Genomic DNA, 14694 nt, shown 5'->3' with positions numbered 1-14694 from the left:
AACAAGTGAAATTAATTATGAGTTAATGCATAACCAAGCTCAGCAGTCCAGCCGAGTTGGGGTCCATGAAGAAGGAACATGCAAATAAACACGACTAAACTAATCTAAAACCTGCATCTGCCGCACGACACCTAGTTTCGTTAAAGCTTAAATGTAATTAACATGCATGAACCCACGACATGTGACAATCTAGATTAAAATAATTTAGCCATTATGAGCATGTTATCTATTTGCAAAGGTAATATGAAAAGCAATGATCATTGAAGCACGAATAAAACCATAAGAGAGGGCCGAACAATATCAATCTAGATTGGGCAGAAGTGTGTTACAAATATATAAAATATTTAAAACATGCAACACAGGATAACTTAATGAATCTATTTAGATTTTGTCGTATCTAATAGAGCCGATAACTGTCTTGCTTTCACTAAGCATATTGAGCAAACGCCTGTCGCACGGTATCTACTCATAAATAAAGCATAAGCAAAGACTTCTTGATTGTCAAGCAAAGATCCGCCGCACGATCATTGAAAACAAACAAGACTACTTGCATCACGTCTAAATCCACCACATAATACTAAACATGATAACAAGGTTGTCGGAACTTACGGAGGTCGACGGATCGATGACTCCTCTCGAAGAACTCGACGACACAACAAAAGGACTCGAAAGTTGGCACGGGGCCGGTTGTGTTGATTTGGTTGTGAACCTCTATTACAATGGTCGAGGGTCAATATTTATACCCTAGACAAAACATGAGTCCTAAAAGACTACGATTTACAAAGGAACTCTTAAATAAACTTGGAAACTACGATTCCTTGCCCTAAACTCTCAGAGTCCTTTATTATTACAACTTTCATCTTTTTGATCGGCTTTGCCTGCCATCTTCTGCTTTCCCGAATGGAGTCACCACCTTCTGAAGTAACCGACTGCACAAGCATTTAGCCACCGCTCGTTTTGTTTGCCGAATATCCTTCTTCCCGCATGCGGGTCCACCTGTCATCCTCCAGAGTCGACCAAAATCCAGTGTTAACAATAGCTGATGAGGTCAACTTTAGCGCCGTAACATTAGTTAACGCTAAGCTCAGCGCCTTGGCCTGGCGTTGGTCGGCTCGGTGGGCTACGCCCAGGCTCGCGCTGTTATGGGCATGCCGCTCTCATGTGTCAGGCCACTGTGCCGTGCGAAGGGTTGAGCCGAGGTCATGGCAGCCATCGCCAGGTCATCATGGCATTCTTCTGGCCTTTTAATTCACCTACCGCGGGTAGGAGCTACTGCCGAAGCGGTAGGGCCGTCTAGCCCCTGGGATCTACGGTGATGGCGACATTTCCCTACCGTGCCTCACTTTGAATAGCTACCCGCCATGAGTGAGCCCCGCTCGCATCCCTCACCCCTCCCACTCTCAGCCTCTCTAGCTGCCTCTCCACTTGCTACCGCTGTGTTCACGCCCGACTGGCCACAAGCTTAGAGCCGCACTCGTCGCCGTTGTTCGCCGCTGCGCCCACCACCACCGTAGCCTCCTCGCTTACCTCTGCACCCTGCTCATGCCCACCCTGGCTGGCCGATCAAGTGAGTCGCCACCCTATCCGCTGGCCATGGCCACGCTGGGCTGGCTGGCTACCGTCGGCTGCTGCGCGGCGCGCAGGGGCTGGCCCCCACCAGCGGCCATGGCCGAGCCACCGCAAGTCACCGTTGCCGGGTCAGGGCTAGGTATGGATGAGGCCGACGCTGCCGGTGGCCACCCCATTGGAATCGACCTCTCCCCAGTGCTCCTCTGCCCTGCTCTACGGCCGCCGCTATGCCTGGTCCTGACGCCTAGCACCGCCTCCGGCCATGCCACGGCTGCCTTGGGGTCACGGAGGGACCCACGCTAGGAGCCAGCCATCCCGTCATCGCCATGGCGCCCTCCCATGCCGAACCCGGTCGTCGGTGAGGCCCCTACGCGCGTTCCTCTGCTCTGGACCGAGTGAAGGACAGAGGAAAGGAATAGAAGCTTTTCTAGGGTTCCAAACGTAAATCGTGTGACTCATATGAATAGTGATGCATAGTGTGTGATGTATTATCGGTTGATTTGAGGAAAGTTCAGGGGTGTCTATGCAAAGTGTTTGTCTTTTATGGTTTTCCTTTTCTTGTTAGTATAATTTGGCTGAAACTTTGGAAATTCATAGTAAATCATAGAAAAATCGTAAAATGGAAAATGAAGATGTTTTGGAATCCTTGTGATTAGATCTATGCAGTAGACGTATAATCTTTCATGTGTTGGTAGAAAAATCTTGCTCTAGATTTTTGCTTAGGATTTTATGGAGAAATTCATATCTATAATTTCTATGCTCCAAATGTCATGAAATTTTTATGGTATGCTATTCAAGAGATGCTTGATCTATGATAAAAAAATTTGTGTTCAATTCATGCATAGTTACTGAGTTATTGATTTATCATTGTTACGTGCTTTTATTGCTATCAAATCTTAGTTAAGTGCTAGTAAATAATATGTTGATCCAAAAATTATGAAACTTGTATAGTATTTCTGATTAGTTAAGATGTATCTCCCATAAAATTTTATGTCCAAAAGAGATGTTTGGTGCATCACCTTTTTATGCCATGGTTGTTTTTATTTAATCTTTTATAAATACTAGATGTTGGATTAAGGTTAATAAATGCTTTTCTATGCTACTTGTTACTGGTTACCTAAGTGATTGTTACTCAATTATGTTTGTAATGGTTATAGGCTTAGCATGTTGCCCTGTCTTGCATGTGTATGTTAAATGCGAAATGGTCGTGTTGATAGCTTGTGGTATGTTGTTAGTAACCAACTCGCGAGTATGTTTTGATGAGAGTGTGAGAGTGGTTCTTATCGATAATTAGCTACCTTAGTCCTACTTCGACGTGCTGCTTGTTCTTAAGTTTTGTAATGCCTGTGTGTATGCTTGTTTGACTGAATCATGCATTGCATTTATGCATATCATAATAGGAACGGTGATGGATCGACGAATCAACTGGTGTTAAACCTAAAAGGTGGTGCCATGGTGAACAGGTCATGAAGATGGAATACTAACTTTGGTTATACTTTACCCAGGTAAGCCCCGGTGCATAACCCCTACTTTTCTACACTTTAAATTATATTTATGCATTAAGTTTAAAAGAGTTGAATGAAACCCACTTGCATATATCTCTTTACCCTATGAGTCTTACTAGTATGACAGGATTGTGTATATTGCTATGCCACAGGACTCCGATGGAAGTCGAGTGATTGTCTGTCACTCACGAGAGATAGGAAGTATATTATTGTTGTTACTATATTATTATCACTCATGATAAAATGGTGGAGAGGAAAAATGGAGACCGAGCAGGGATATGGTTTGGGTATTGGTGGATGTAAGAGGTTGTGTCCTGCGGCCAACAGGGCATAGCTTGGTTACACTGTTTCTCTGTCTGTGTTGGTTAAGGACCGGCCGTTGCATTGGGTTCTAGGCAAGTCACTTATTATCCTGAGCACATACTTAAGTATGGGCGTAGGGAAGACTTGTTACTTTCTTGTCATGGGTTTCGGCTCTTTCCGGACTGACTTTCAGGGTGGTTTTTGGGTGGTGGTCCTTGCACCGCACTGAGTCCGAGACTCAGGGGCGGGGGCTTAGAGTCCAAGTTTGGACGGGGACCTAGACCCCATGATAGGAGGGTAGTGGTTTGGTCCTGCTTGTGCCTGGGGTACAAGCGGGGCGTGTGTTTCGGGGTACCTAGCTAGGCTCATTGATTCGCGAATCACCGTCGTGTCGGTACGACTTGTCTATAGTCTAATACTGTAGTAAGAATTAGAAGATGAAAGATGGTAAAAGGAAATTTGATTGCTTACCACCTGCTTGAAAGTAGCACAGGTGCTTACATAGAATGGTTAGTTAATGAACTAATGCGACTACTAATAAAAATTTAATATAAGGATGCACGCTTAGTAATGCTTCCTGCAAATGCAATAAACCCACCAGCCAGATAGCCTTGCATATCCATAGAGTTTTTTTCTTTCCTCCTGTCGGGTAAGTCTTGCTGAGTACAACTGAGTACTTAGGGTTTTATTTCCCCCTATTGCAGGTGACAGGTGGATGCTAGAGCTGACCCTTGTGTGTGGATTCCTCATGGTGGGCTTAGAGAGGATTTCTTTACGCAGCGATCATAGTTTTTATTTAGAACTCTCACTAAATGTTTTTATAAATGGATGTTTTATAATCTGTTGTCATAGTTTATATATCAATGCTTCATCATGTCATGAATAGATATTTATTTCCGCTGTAATTCTGATCACATGTTTATATTCCGATGTTAACATAAATTGTTCATATTCCGCTATTATAAATAATAAATATTATACTCTGATGTTACATGGAAAGTGATGTAAGAAATGGCTAAAATATTGTAAGCTTTATTCTCTTATTTATGATCCTGATGGAAAAATGTGGATTTTCGAGTTCTCCCCTGGGGTGTGCTCGATGGAACTGTGTAATTTGGTGTCCTCCCTTGAGTACTTAGTGTCTAATGGAAGATAAGTACTCACATGAGGCATTAGATTAGGCAGTTCTGCCATAGAGCTGTACACCAAAATGTCATCAAAAAATACAATGACGCACTTGTGCAGTAAAGGGCTGAGAGTGACATTCATGGCGCCTTGGAAAGTTCCCGGTGCACCAGAGAGTCCAAAGGGAACCACAGTAAACTCATAATGCCCTGCATGTGTCGAGAAGGTAGTCATATGTTCTTCACCTGGTTGCAATCGTATCTGGTGGCAACCTGAGTATAAGTCCAAGATTGAAAACCATTTATAGCTTGTCCAAGCTCATCCACTAACTGATCAAACACTAGGATTGGGTACACAGACTTGACTATCAAGGCATTCAAGTAACGATAGTCAACACAGAAGCGCCATGAACTGTCCTTCTTCCTGACAAGCAGCACGGGTGAAGAAAACAGTGAAGAGCTGGGTTGGATTAAGCCTTGAGCTAGCATACTCTGAACTTGTGTGTCAATTTCGTCCTTCAGTTGGGGTGGGTATCGATAGGCTCAAATATTGATAGGTGTAGCACCACTGATTAGCAGTATAGCATGGTCACATGCGCGCTTGGGTGTTAAGCTGTCAGGCACTGTGAATACTTGTGAAAAAGCATCCAGAATATGTTGAATGTCTGATGGAAGTACATCTGACCGAACTGAATTGGACTGCATCTCAACTGAAAGCAATTGGAAAACCATGTTAGTTGTAGATGTGGTGGAAAGCCCATGAAGCACCAACTGAGTACCATCACAAGGTATAGAGATCCATTCAGCCTTCCAATGAATTTCCATTGGGCTGTATCGCTCGAGCTAGTCCATACCTAGAATTAGGTCGTAAGAGTCCAACCGAAGAATCTTTAAATCATGCTAGAATGGGTGACCCTGCAAAGAAAACTGACAGTCCAGAATAGCAGATGTGTAGCTCAAAATCTGTCCATTAGCAATTTTCACTAAAGGTTTCACAGGAACCCAAGCTAGCTGAGGCAACGGATCAGCAAGGGAAGCAGCCAGAAATGACGAAGAATTCCAAGAATCACTCAACACGACAACAGAAAGCCCATGAACAGTGCCATGAAATCAAATAGTGCATTAGCCATGGGATCCCATGCGAGCATCATGTGACAGGGCTAGAAGTAACTGCTCATCAGGTTCATCAGTATCTTCAGAGGCTGGCTCAATATTGAAGAAATCCCAAACTTCTTGCATTGCTTGCAGTGAAATAGTAGCAACACATTTGTGTCCTCTCACCCATTTCTCGGCGCAGACTTCACAGAGACCCTGGGCACGGAGGTAGGCCCGAAGTGTTGAAAGCTTGTCATATTGGCCCTTGGCAGGAGCCTTGTCGCCCATCACCTTGTCAGCACCAGGTAGCTGTGGCTGTGCTAGCGCCGGTTTGTGCTATGGTCTGAACCCCATCCTAGTGGTGTCAGTCTTCAGAGTCGAAGCCGCCACTTCCTCCTGCAATAGAGCCAACGAGTACGTAGTATCGAGAGCAGAAGGACGCTGCAATGTATCAACCATCCTGATATCATCCCGTAACCCATCCACAAAACGAGTGGTGAAGTAATGCATGTCAGGATTGGGTTGATAGGCTTTAAGCTGATCAAAGAGGGATGAAAAGCGATCGACATAGTCAGTGACAGTGGAAATTTGGCTTATATGGAACATTTGGCGCACAAGCTTGTCACACTGATCACGGCCAAAGCGATCGTGGAGCATTTTGTAAAAATCAGGCCAGGGTAGGCAATCTGGTTGGGTAATGGACTCGATCCAGCAATCGGCTGCTCCACGAAAGTTCATGCGAGAAATTTTGACCCATTGGCGCGAAGGTACTTCATACATGTCGAAGTAATGCTCGACCTGAGATATCCATAGACGAGTAGTCTCCCCCTCATACATGGGAAAATTTTTCTTGGGTAGTTTGCCGAGATTGGGTGGGTTAGGATCAGGAGGATGGTTACGAGTATGAACATCATAAGCTTCTCCATGAAGTAGTGAAACCTCAGGTTTGGGCTCTGAATGCATACCATTGGCCGGGGAATGGGATTGGGAAGAATTCTCCCCAATACCATTGGCCCGTGGAGTCATTTCGACGTGGTGCCCGCTGGGCCGAGCAGCCGTGAGATCCACAGATGAACGCACGGCAATCTGCTCCAATGCCGAAGGTGGTTGGGAGATCAACCCTGTCGACACCATAGCGTTATCGAGGAATGCTCGATCCCAATATTTTGTGAGTTTGTCCACCTTCAGCTTGAGATCATCCATAGCACCTTCGGAGTCCTAGCGCCAGCTCTCCAGGGCGCTTGCGACCTTCATGACGCCGGAGACGCGATCATCCTAACGCCGTTTAGCTTCAGCGATGAGGTTGTTCTGGCGTAGCTTGGAGTCGGTGATGCGGCGTTCCCCAAAGAGGTCGGAGTCAGCGAGGCGCTTGTTGAGGGAGTCGTCGACCTCGGTCTGGCGTTTGTTGAGGGAGTCATCGACGTCCGCAAGGCGCTTGGTGACGGATTCGTCGACGTCGGTGAACCGCTTCTCTAGGAGGCGGCTGCTGTCGATGAAGTGCAAGTCCAGCTTCCGATCCGCCTCAGCGAATAGGTCCTCGATCTGGGTCTTCTGCTCATTGAAGAGACAATGCATCTCGTCCAACAGGAGCTTGGAGTCTGGGTTCATGGCACCGCGACTACGAGCGAAGCGCGTGTAGTGAGGATGCGGGGGCGGCAGCGGTGGCAGCGGTGGTGGCTGACGATCCAGCGCCGGTAATTGAAACGGATTGCTCACGTGTCCGGGAATTACAGAAATCGGGATCATTCGATCTCTACGACACAAGGCGTTTGTAAGCTATCGACGAATCGAAGCTAGGACAGAGGATGGCGGAAGAAATCGAAGGAAGCTGATACTAGATGTAAGCAGAGTGGTAGGAGTAGGGGATTGGCAATCAATCCGGTAAGAATCAGAGGAAGAACAAGCACAGAATTGGGGAAGGTTGAGTTCTGAATCAAATAGCAGCGGAGTGCTTGTTTTACAAGTTGTTCATCTTCTTTTTCCAGCCTCCCCCTCTCTCTCTCCGATTACATATACTGAGATGACACGGCACTCTCGTCAGGTGATGGTCGGTCACTTCCACTCCGGCCCATGGACTCGTATGTTGGGCCTGCGGTCACGCCCTCCTCGACGTGGCTCATGCTTGGCTTGAATGTCGCCGTGAACATCAGGCTGACCGTCGTCGTTCCCGTTATCCTCCTGGGTTGCTGATGTAGTGGTACAGGTGCTGACAGAAGTGACCGGTGCACAGGAGTTGGTTTGTAAAAGGAAAACACTGATTAATGATTGCCTTTTGACTTAGTTAACGCCTAAAATCATCTTTTTGACTTAACAGCAACATGTGAATCTGCCGATCGGCACGTTTTTGTGCAAAAAATAAAATGGAGGGTGGGTGATATTTGACAAGGACCAGATAACAAAGCAAATGACAATTTGACACTTGTACTTTCTGCACGAATGGACAAGGAATTCGGCAAAGTCATGGTGTTTGGAGAGTCTGTACGAGCTACTAGATGAAGCAACACGTCACAACTAAAGCAAACAGAAAGATATCCAAGTTTCTTTGTAATTTTTTTCTTGGGATAATTTCTTTGACATGGTTGTGTGATGGATTATTTTCTTTCTTTGTTTAAGTTATTGATCTGTCATCCCCCCGTTGCTATCTTTTGTTTTGTGTTACTGAACTTTAGGCTCACAATGTCTGTTTATATATATATATATGTTAGATTACAAATACACTGGCAGATCCCACGTATTTAGGTGGAGGAAAGTGGAAGAGGTGTGTGTGATAACTCAGATGGACGACAGGGAATGAAAGTGAAGCACTGCTTGAAGCTTGAAGCTTGAAGTATACAGTGGACAGCTTGAATGCTTGTAGGACAACGGAGGGATTGATCCTACCTACGTCTACAATATTATAAGATTGTCGCGCAGCCATATTAGACATAGCAGCAAGCCAACTTCTCATTTTTTTTGTTGCAACCAGCTCAATCACAGGCTATTCTACACTCTGAGTTGGGGACACTCGAGATGTGGTGGAACAGAACATGCTCCGAGGTTGGACGAGCGCAAACTGAGCGTACCTCGAGTGCGCCTGCGTGCGGTGTGGGACCCGCCGGCCGACATCCCGGGCGGCCAGCCACCCCACTCCGCCGCTCCACCTTATCCGCAGCTCCTCTGCAGCCCACAGCCCGTAGCTGTGTGCCGGCCCTTTGCTCTGGTCTGAGACCAAACCCCATTCTGCCATTCCCCACCGGGCATGTGGGGCCCACCAGCCGCCCCTCCCACGCGGTCTCCCCCTCCCACCGCAGGAGGTGAGATAGCTTGGGCGGGGACCAAAGTCCGTCCCATCTTATCTTGGCCCAACATATCTCTTTAAATTTTTAGGGCATGTTTTTTTTCCCAGAAAAAGTCCAATTACCTTTCGCATCTATCACGGTAGTCCAATTTTGCTTAGTAAACTACAAAACCAGTTTCTTTACATCTCTCAACTTTTAAAACCATTTGCTTTTAAACCTGGATGGTTTTGATGATGATTTTGCTGATGTGACACCACGTTAGAGAGTACATTAGACTAATTTGAAAGTTCGGAGGTAAATTGAACTAGAAATATTTAAAAACCCAAAATTTCACAAAAATATTTTTTCAAAAATCTATCTAAATATTTATGAAAATAATGCAATTAAAAATCCTAAAATCTGGTTTCAGATTATAAAGCTAGGTTCAGTTTTCTTTTCCTAAAATCGTGCTCTATTTTGTGGTGTCTCCTTGAAATTGTTTGAATCTTGATAGACTTTTTTTTTGTGTGTGTTTATTTGCTAGTAGAAACACTAGTTATCTAATGTTTTTTTAGATTAAGGAATAAAATATTCTAGTCTCCAACATTCACTTGTGAATCTTATGTTTAGCAAGAAAATTGATAACTTTCATAATGTTGGAAGTAGTTAATTTAAATACAGATTTAAGAGGTTACTTTTAATAATAACAAGGCTAGGTAATTTACATGGAAATTCAGGGAGTCAGTGTTGGTTATGTACAACAAAGAGGGAGTGTAGCTGTAAGCCCTTCTTCCAGGCACATTTAGTGTATTTAAGTTTTTAGTTAATCTATGTCATTAAGTCCTTGGGTAGCCCAAGAGTTGTGCGGGTACCCAGGCAGCTATTCTGTCTAGTTAAAGCTCTAGTGAGCTGTATGTAATCAATGCAGTACTTATCCTCTATATATTGCAATGCAGTCGCCTGGGAGAGTTGCCCTGGCTGATTATTTCTCTGTTACCTCCAACAATTGGTATCAGAGACTAGGTTAGACACCTTCTCACCTTCTCATCTTCTCCATGACGTCAACCTCCTCTGAGCGCCGGGCTAGGAAGACCAAGGGAGCCACTGAGGGCGAGCTGGGCGACCCCTCTGGCAGGGCTGCACGCCTGAAGGCAGCAGAGGAGGCGGCGGCGCTGGCTGTCAAGGCGGCACAGCAGGCTGCAGCAGCCGCGGAGGCGGCGGCCAGGACAGCGCAGGAGCTGCGGGCGGAGATAGCAGCAGAGAAGGGAGATGAGGAGGAGGAGGAGGAAGAAGAAGAGGAGGACCGGAGGAACCGGCGGCCGCAGACTCCGCCGTGGGACAGGCGCCGTTCGCAGTCACCACTGCGTGACCGAAGGCGTCGTGGCGGCGGTCGCTATGAGTCGCCGCAAGGCAGGGTGGTCTACCGCGATTCTGGCAGCGGCACATCATGGCCAATGCTGGACAAGACCAATTATTATGAGTGGAGCCAGACGATGAAGCTCAGGATGTAGGCGCGCGACCTCTGGGAAGCTGTCGAAGGAGGCCCAGTGCAGTTTCGCGACGACAGGCGAGCTCTGGAGGTGATCGTCGCTGCTGTGCCCAAGGAGTTGGGGCTCCCGCTCCTCGACAAGGCGACGGCAAAAGAGGCATGGGATGCCATCGCTGCGACTCGTATCGGTGTGGACAGGGTCCGCCGAGCGACGTTGCAACGACTGCGTCGGGAGTGGGAGAACATTGACGTCAAGCCTAGCGAGCCGGTGGAGGATTTTGCCCTGCGGCTGTCAACTCTGCACCAGCAGCTGGTGCTTCATGGAGACAGGGACATCGATGAGGCGCGTGTCGTGGAAAAGTTTCTGCGCACGGTGCCGACCAAGTACGCGCAGATCGTCGTCGCCATTGAGCAGTTCCTCGACTTCGAGGCGCTCACGCTTGAAGAGGTGACAGGAAGGCTCAAGGCGGTGGATGACCGTGAAGCGCAAGCTGTGACAGAGCCGGTGTCCATCAACGGCAAGCTGCTATACACTGAGGAGCAGTGGCGTGCGCGTTTGAGGAAGGAGAAGAAAGGCGCAGAAGAAGCTGGCGGTTCTGGTTTCAAGAACCAGCGCGGCGGTGGCGGAGGACGCAGCCACGGAGGTGGACGCGGACGGGGCAGAGGTGCTGGCCGTGGCAGCGGACGTGGAGAAGGCAATGGCGCCGGCCGTGTTGGCCCCAACACGTGCCTCAACTGCCATCAGGAAGGGCATTGGGCGCGTGAATGTCCCCAGCCGCGCCGTGATGGAACAGAGCGCGGCGGCGGGGGAGGAAATCATGGTGGACGCGGCGGCGGAAACCGTGGAGGAGGCCGTGGCGGCAGTAACCAAGCTGGGCAGCAAGGAGGACATGAAGGGCGTGCCCAGTTTGCTGAGTGTGAGGAAGATGCAGCTCTGTTTCTGTCTCACGACTTCATTGAGATGGAACAGAGCACGCCGGAGCTCAACTATACAGCGCAGCGCGTTGAGTTCTTTGAGCCACATGCGCGTGCTTATCTGGGAGCAGATGATGAAGAGATGGCTGGCGGCTGGTACCTTGATTCAGGCGCAACACACCACATGACTGGGCGGCGTGACCTGTTTTCAGACCTGAACACGGACGTTCGAGGCACGGTTCGGTTCGGGGACGCGTCCAAGGTGGAAATCAAGGGCGTTGGCTCAATTGTTTTTGAAGCAAAGACTGGTGAGCATCGTGTTCTTCATGGAGTTTATTTCATTCCGGCGTTGAAGAACTCGATCATGAGCCTCGGTCAACTTGATGAGAATGGCTCAAAGGTGGTGATTGATGATGGAGTACTGCGGATTTGGGAACGCAGCAGCGGTCGCCTACTGGCCAAGGTGAGGCGTGGCGCGAACTGGCTGTATGTACTACATATGAAGACAGCACAGCCAGTGTGTCTTGCTGCGCGTAGGGATGAGGAGGCGTGGCAATGGCATGAGCGTTTTGGGCATCTGAATTTTGAGGCCCTACGGAGGCTTGGCAAGGAGGAAATGGCAAGAGGGATGCCAAAGATCGATCATGTTGAGCAAGTGTGTGACACTTGTGTCACCACCAAACAGAGGAGGCGATCATTTCCTACTGCAGCAACATATCGTGCTCAGGATCACCTTGAATTGGTGCATGGTGATCTCTGTGGGCTAGTTACACCAGCAACTTCGGCAGGTAATCGCTATATTCTGCTGCTTGTAGATGATGCCACACGATTCATGTGGGCAGTGCTGCTGTCATCTAAGGATGCTGCAGCAGATGCTATCAAGAAGGTGAAGGCTGCTGCAGAGGTGGAGAGTGGGCGTAAACTGAAAGTTCTGCGCACAGATAATGGAGGAGAGTTTACTGTTGCAGAATTTGCTGCTTATTGGGCCAATGAAGGAGTCAAAAGGCATTACAGTGCTCCTCATTCACCACAGCAGAATGGCGTGGTGGAGCGTAGAAATCAAACCGTGGTGGCCATGGCACGTGCCTTACTCAAGCAGCGCTAGATGCCAGCCAAGTTTTGGGGGGAGGCAGTGATGACTGCTGTGCATATTCTGAATCGGTCACCAACCAAGGCTCTAGGTGATGTCACTCCCTATGAAGCATGGCATGGCCGAGCACCCACTGTTGGCCATCTGAAGGTGTTTGGTTGTGTGGCATATACTCGCCGTTTGTCTCAGCTCAGGAAACTTGATGATCGTGGTGAAGCTGGAGTATTTATTGGCTATGCTGAAGGAGCCAAAGCCTATCGAGTTTTTGATCCAGCATCTCAGCATGTACGTGTCAGCCGAGATGTGGTTTTTGATGAAGGAAGAGGTTGGGATTGGACATCACCAGCAGCAGGTACGTCTGGGGCAGCTGGTAGTGATTTTGTGGTGGAATTTCCTTGGGAGGAAGAAGTCCCTGGAGCTGGAGGTTCAGTGCAGTCACACTCATCTCCTCAGCCCCATTCTGCCTCACCTGAAGCTTTCCCAGCAGCAGAATCGGTGCTTGATGCAGGAGAAGAGGTGTCTGAGACATCCAGAACGCCTTCACCACCACCAGCTCCAGCCAGCCCACAAGTGGAGCACGTGACTCCCTTGGAAGATGATGAGGAACGGCTGGACACTTATCACAACGACGAGCAGCTGCGCTATCGTACCATAGATGGCATATTGGGCGGGGAACAGGAAGTTCCGCCGCCGGCGCAGCGCTTGTTCGCAGAGCTCCACCTCACCCACTCTGGGGAACCCATTTCTTATGCAGAGGCAAAAGATGATCCTGCATGGCAGGCAGCAATGAAAGAGTAGCTGCGCGCTGTTGAGCGCAATGGCACCTGGGAGCTTGTGTCTCCCCGAGCTGGCCATCTGCCAATTTCTCTAAAATGGGTCTACAAGCTGAAGAAAGATGAGAAAGGAGATGTGATCAAGCACAAGGCTCGGCTTGTTGCTCGTGGGTTTGTGCAGCAAGAGGGTGTTGATTATGAGGATGTGTTCGCTCCTGTTGCGCGCATAGAATCAGTGAGACTGCTGCTTGCTCTAGCTGCCCAGGAAGGATGGACTGTTCATCATATGGATGTCAAGTCAGCTTTTCTAAATGGAGAGCTCAAGGAAGAAGTATATGTCCAGCAGCCACCTGGGTTTGCTATTCCTGGGGAAGAAAGCAAGGTATATCGCCTGCACAAAGCTTTGTATGGGCTGAAGCAGGCACCCAGGGCGTGGAACGCTAAGTTGGACTCTACTCTGAAGGAAATGGGGTTCAAACAGAGCAAACATGAAGCAGCAATTTACAGGAAAGGTTCAGAGGGCTCAGTGTTGCTGGTTGGGGTCTATGTTGATGATCTGATCATCACTGGAGCAGTCAAAGATGAAGTAAAGGCTTTCAAGGAAAGGATGAAATCCACCTTTGAGATGAGTGACTTGGGTTTGCTCAATTTCTACCTTGGCATTGAAGTGCAGCAAGGCAAGAATGGGACCACCATGAGGCAGACTCACTATGCCAAGAAAATCCTAGAACTGGGAGGCATGTCTGATTGCAATCCAGCAGCTACACCAATGGAAGAGCGCCTGAAGCTCAGCAAGCATAGCACTGCCAAGGAGGTGGATCCAACTCAGTATAGGAGGCTGGTTGGAAGCTTGAGATACCTGGTTCATACCAGGCCTGATTTGGCTTTCTCAGTGGGCTATGTGAGCAGATTCTTGGAGAAACCGACCACTGAGCACCAGCAAGCAGTCAAGAGGGTGCTGAGGTACTTGGCTGGAACATTGGACTATGGTCTGCAGTTCAAAAGAGCCCCAAATTCTGCTAGGTTTGTGGGCTACTGTGATTCAGACCTAGCCGGTGATATTGACTCCAGCAAAAGCACAACAGGTTGTCTGTTCTTCTTTGGCAACAGCTTGGTCAGCTGGCAATCTATCAAGCTGAGGGTGGTGGCTTTGTCTAGTTGTGAGGCTGAATATGTGGCTATGACTTCAGCAGCAACACAAGCCCTGTGGCTGTCAAGATTGTTGGTTGATTTGTTGGGAAGAAAGGTGGAGACTGTGGAACTGAGGGTTGACAACAAGTCTGCAATTGCACTTGCTAAGAACCCTGTCTTCCATGACAGGAGCAAACATATCAGAGTTAAGCAACATTTTATCAGGGATTATATTGAAGAAGGCAGCATCAGGACTGAGTACATCCCTACAGCTGATCAATTGGCAGACATTCTCGCTAAGGCTTTGGGCAAGGCCAAGCTTGAAGATATGAGAAGCAGAATTGGCATCAAGCAGATCAAGAAGGGTTGAAGCAGGTCTTAGGGGGAGAACTGTAGCTGTAAGCCCTGCTTCCCAGGCACATTTAGTGTATTTAAGTTTTTAG

At 48.1% G+C, this 14694-nt stretch overlaps 1 protein-coding gene and 1 pseudogene across 1 annotated transcript; one reads left to right on the top strand and one right to left on the bottom strand.

The window, feature by feature from the left end:
- The window catches only part of LOC136547927 (putative receptor-like protein kinase At3g47110), a 216491-nt pseudogene that overhangs the window by 34113 nt on the left and 167684 nt on the right, over window positions 1-14694 (bottom strand).
- On the top strand, window positions 13211-14621 carry LOC136550638 (uncharacterized mitochondrial protein AtMg00810-like). The gene is made up of 2 exons (XM_066542273.1): window positions 13211-13502; window positions 13602-14621. The coding sequence occupies exons 1-2, from the start codon at window positions 13407-13409 to the stop codon at window positions 14619-14621; spliced, it is 1116 nt and encodes a 371-aa protein (XP_066398370.1). The 5' UTR covers window positions 13211-13406.

The sequence above is a fragment of the Miscanthus floridulus genome, chromosome 4 (assembly GCF_019320115.1).
Source record: "Miscanthus floridulus cultivar M001 chromosome 4, ASM1932011v1, whole genome shotgun sequence".
Lineage (NCBI taxonomy): Eukaryota > Viridiplantae > Streptophyta > Magnoliopsida > Poales > Poaceae > Miscanthus > Miscanthus floridulus.
The sequence above is the reverse complement of the archived record's forward strand: the minus strand, read 5'-3'. Positions and strand labels throughout refer to the sequence as shown.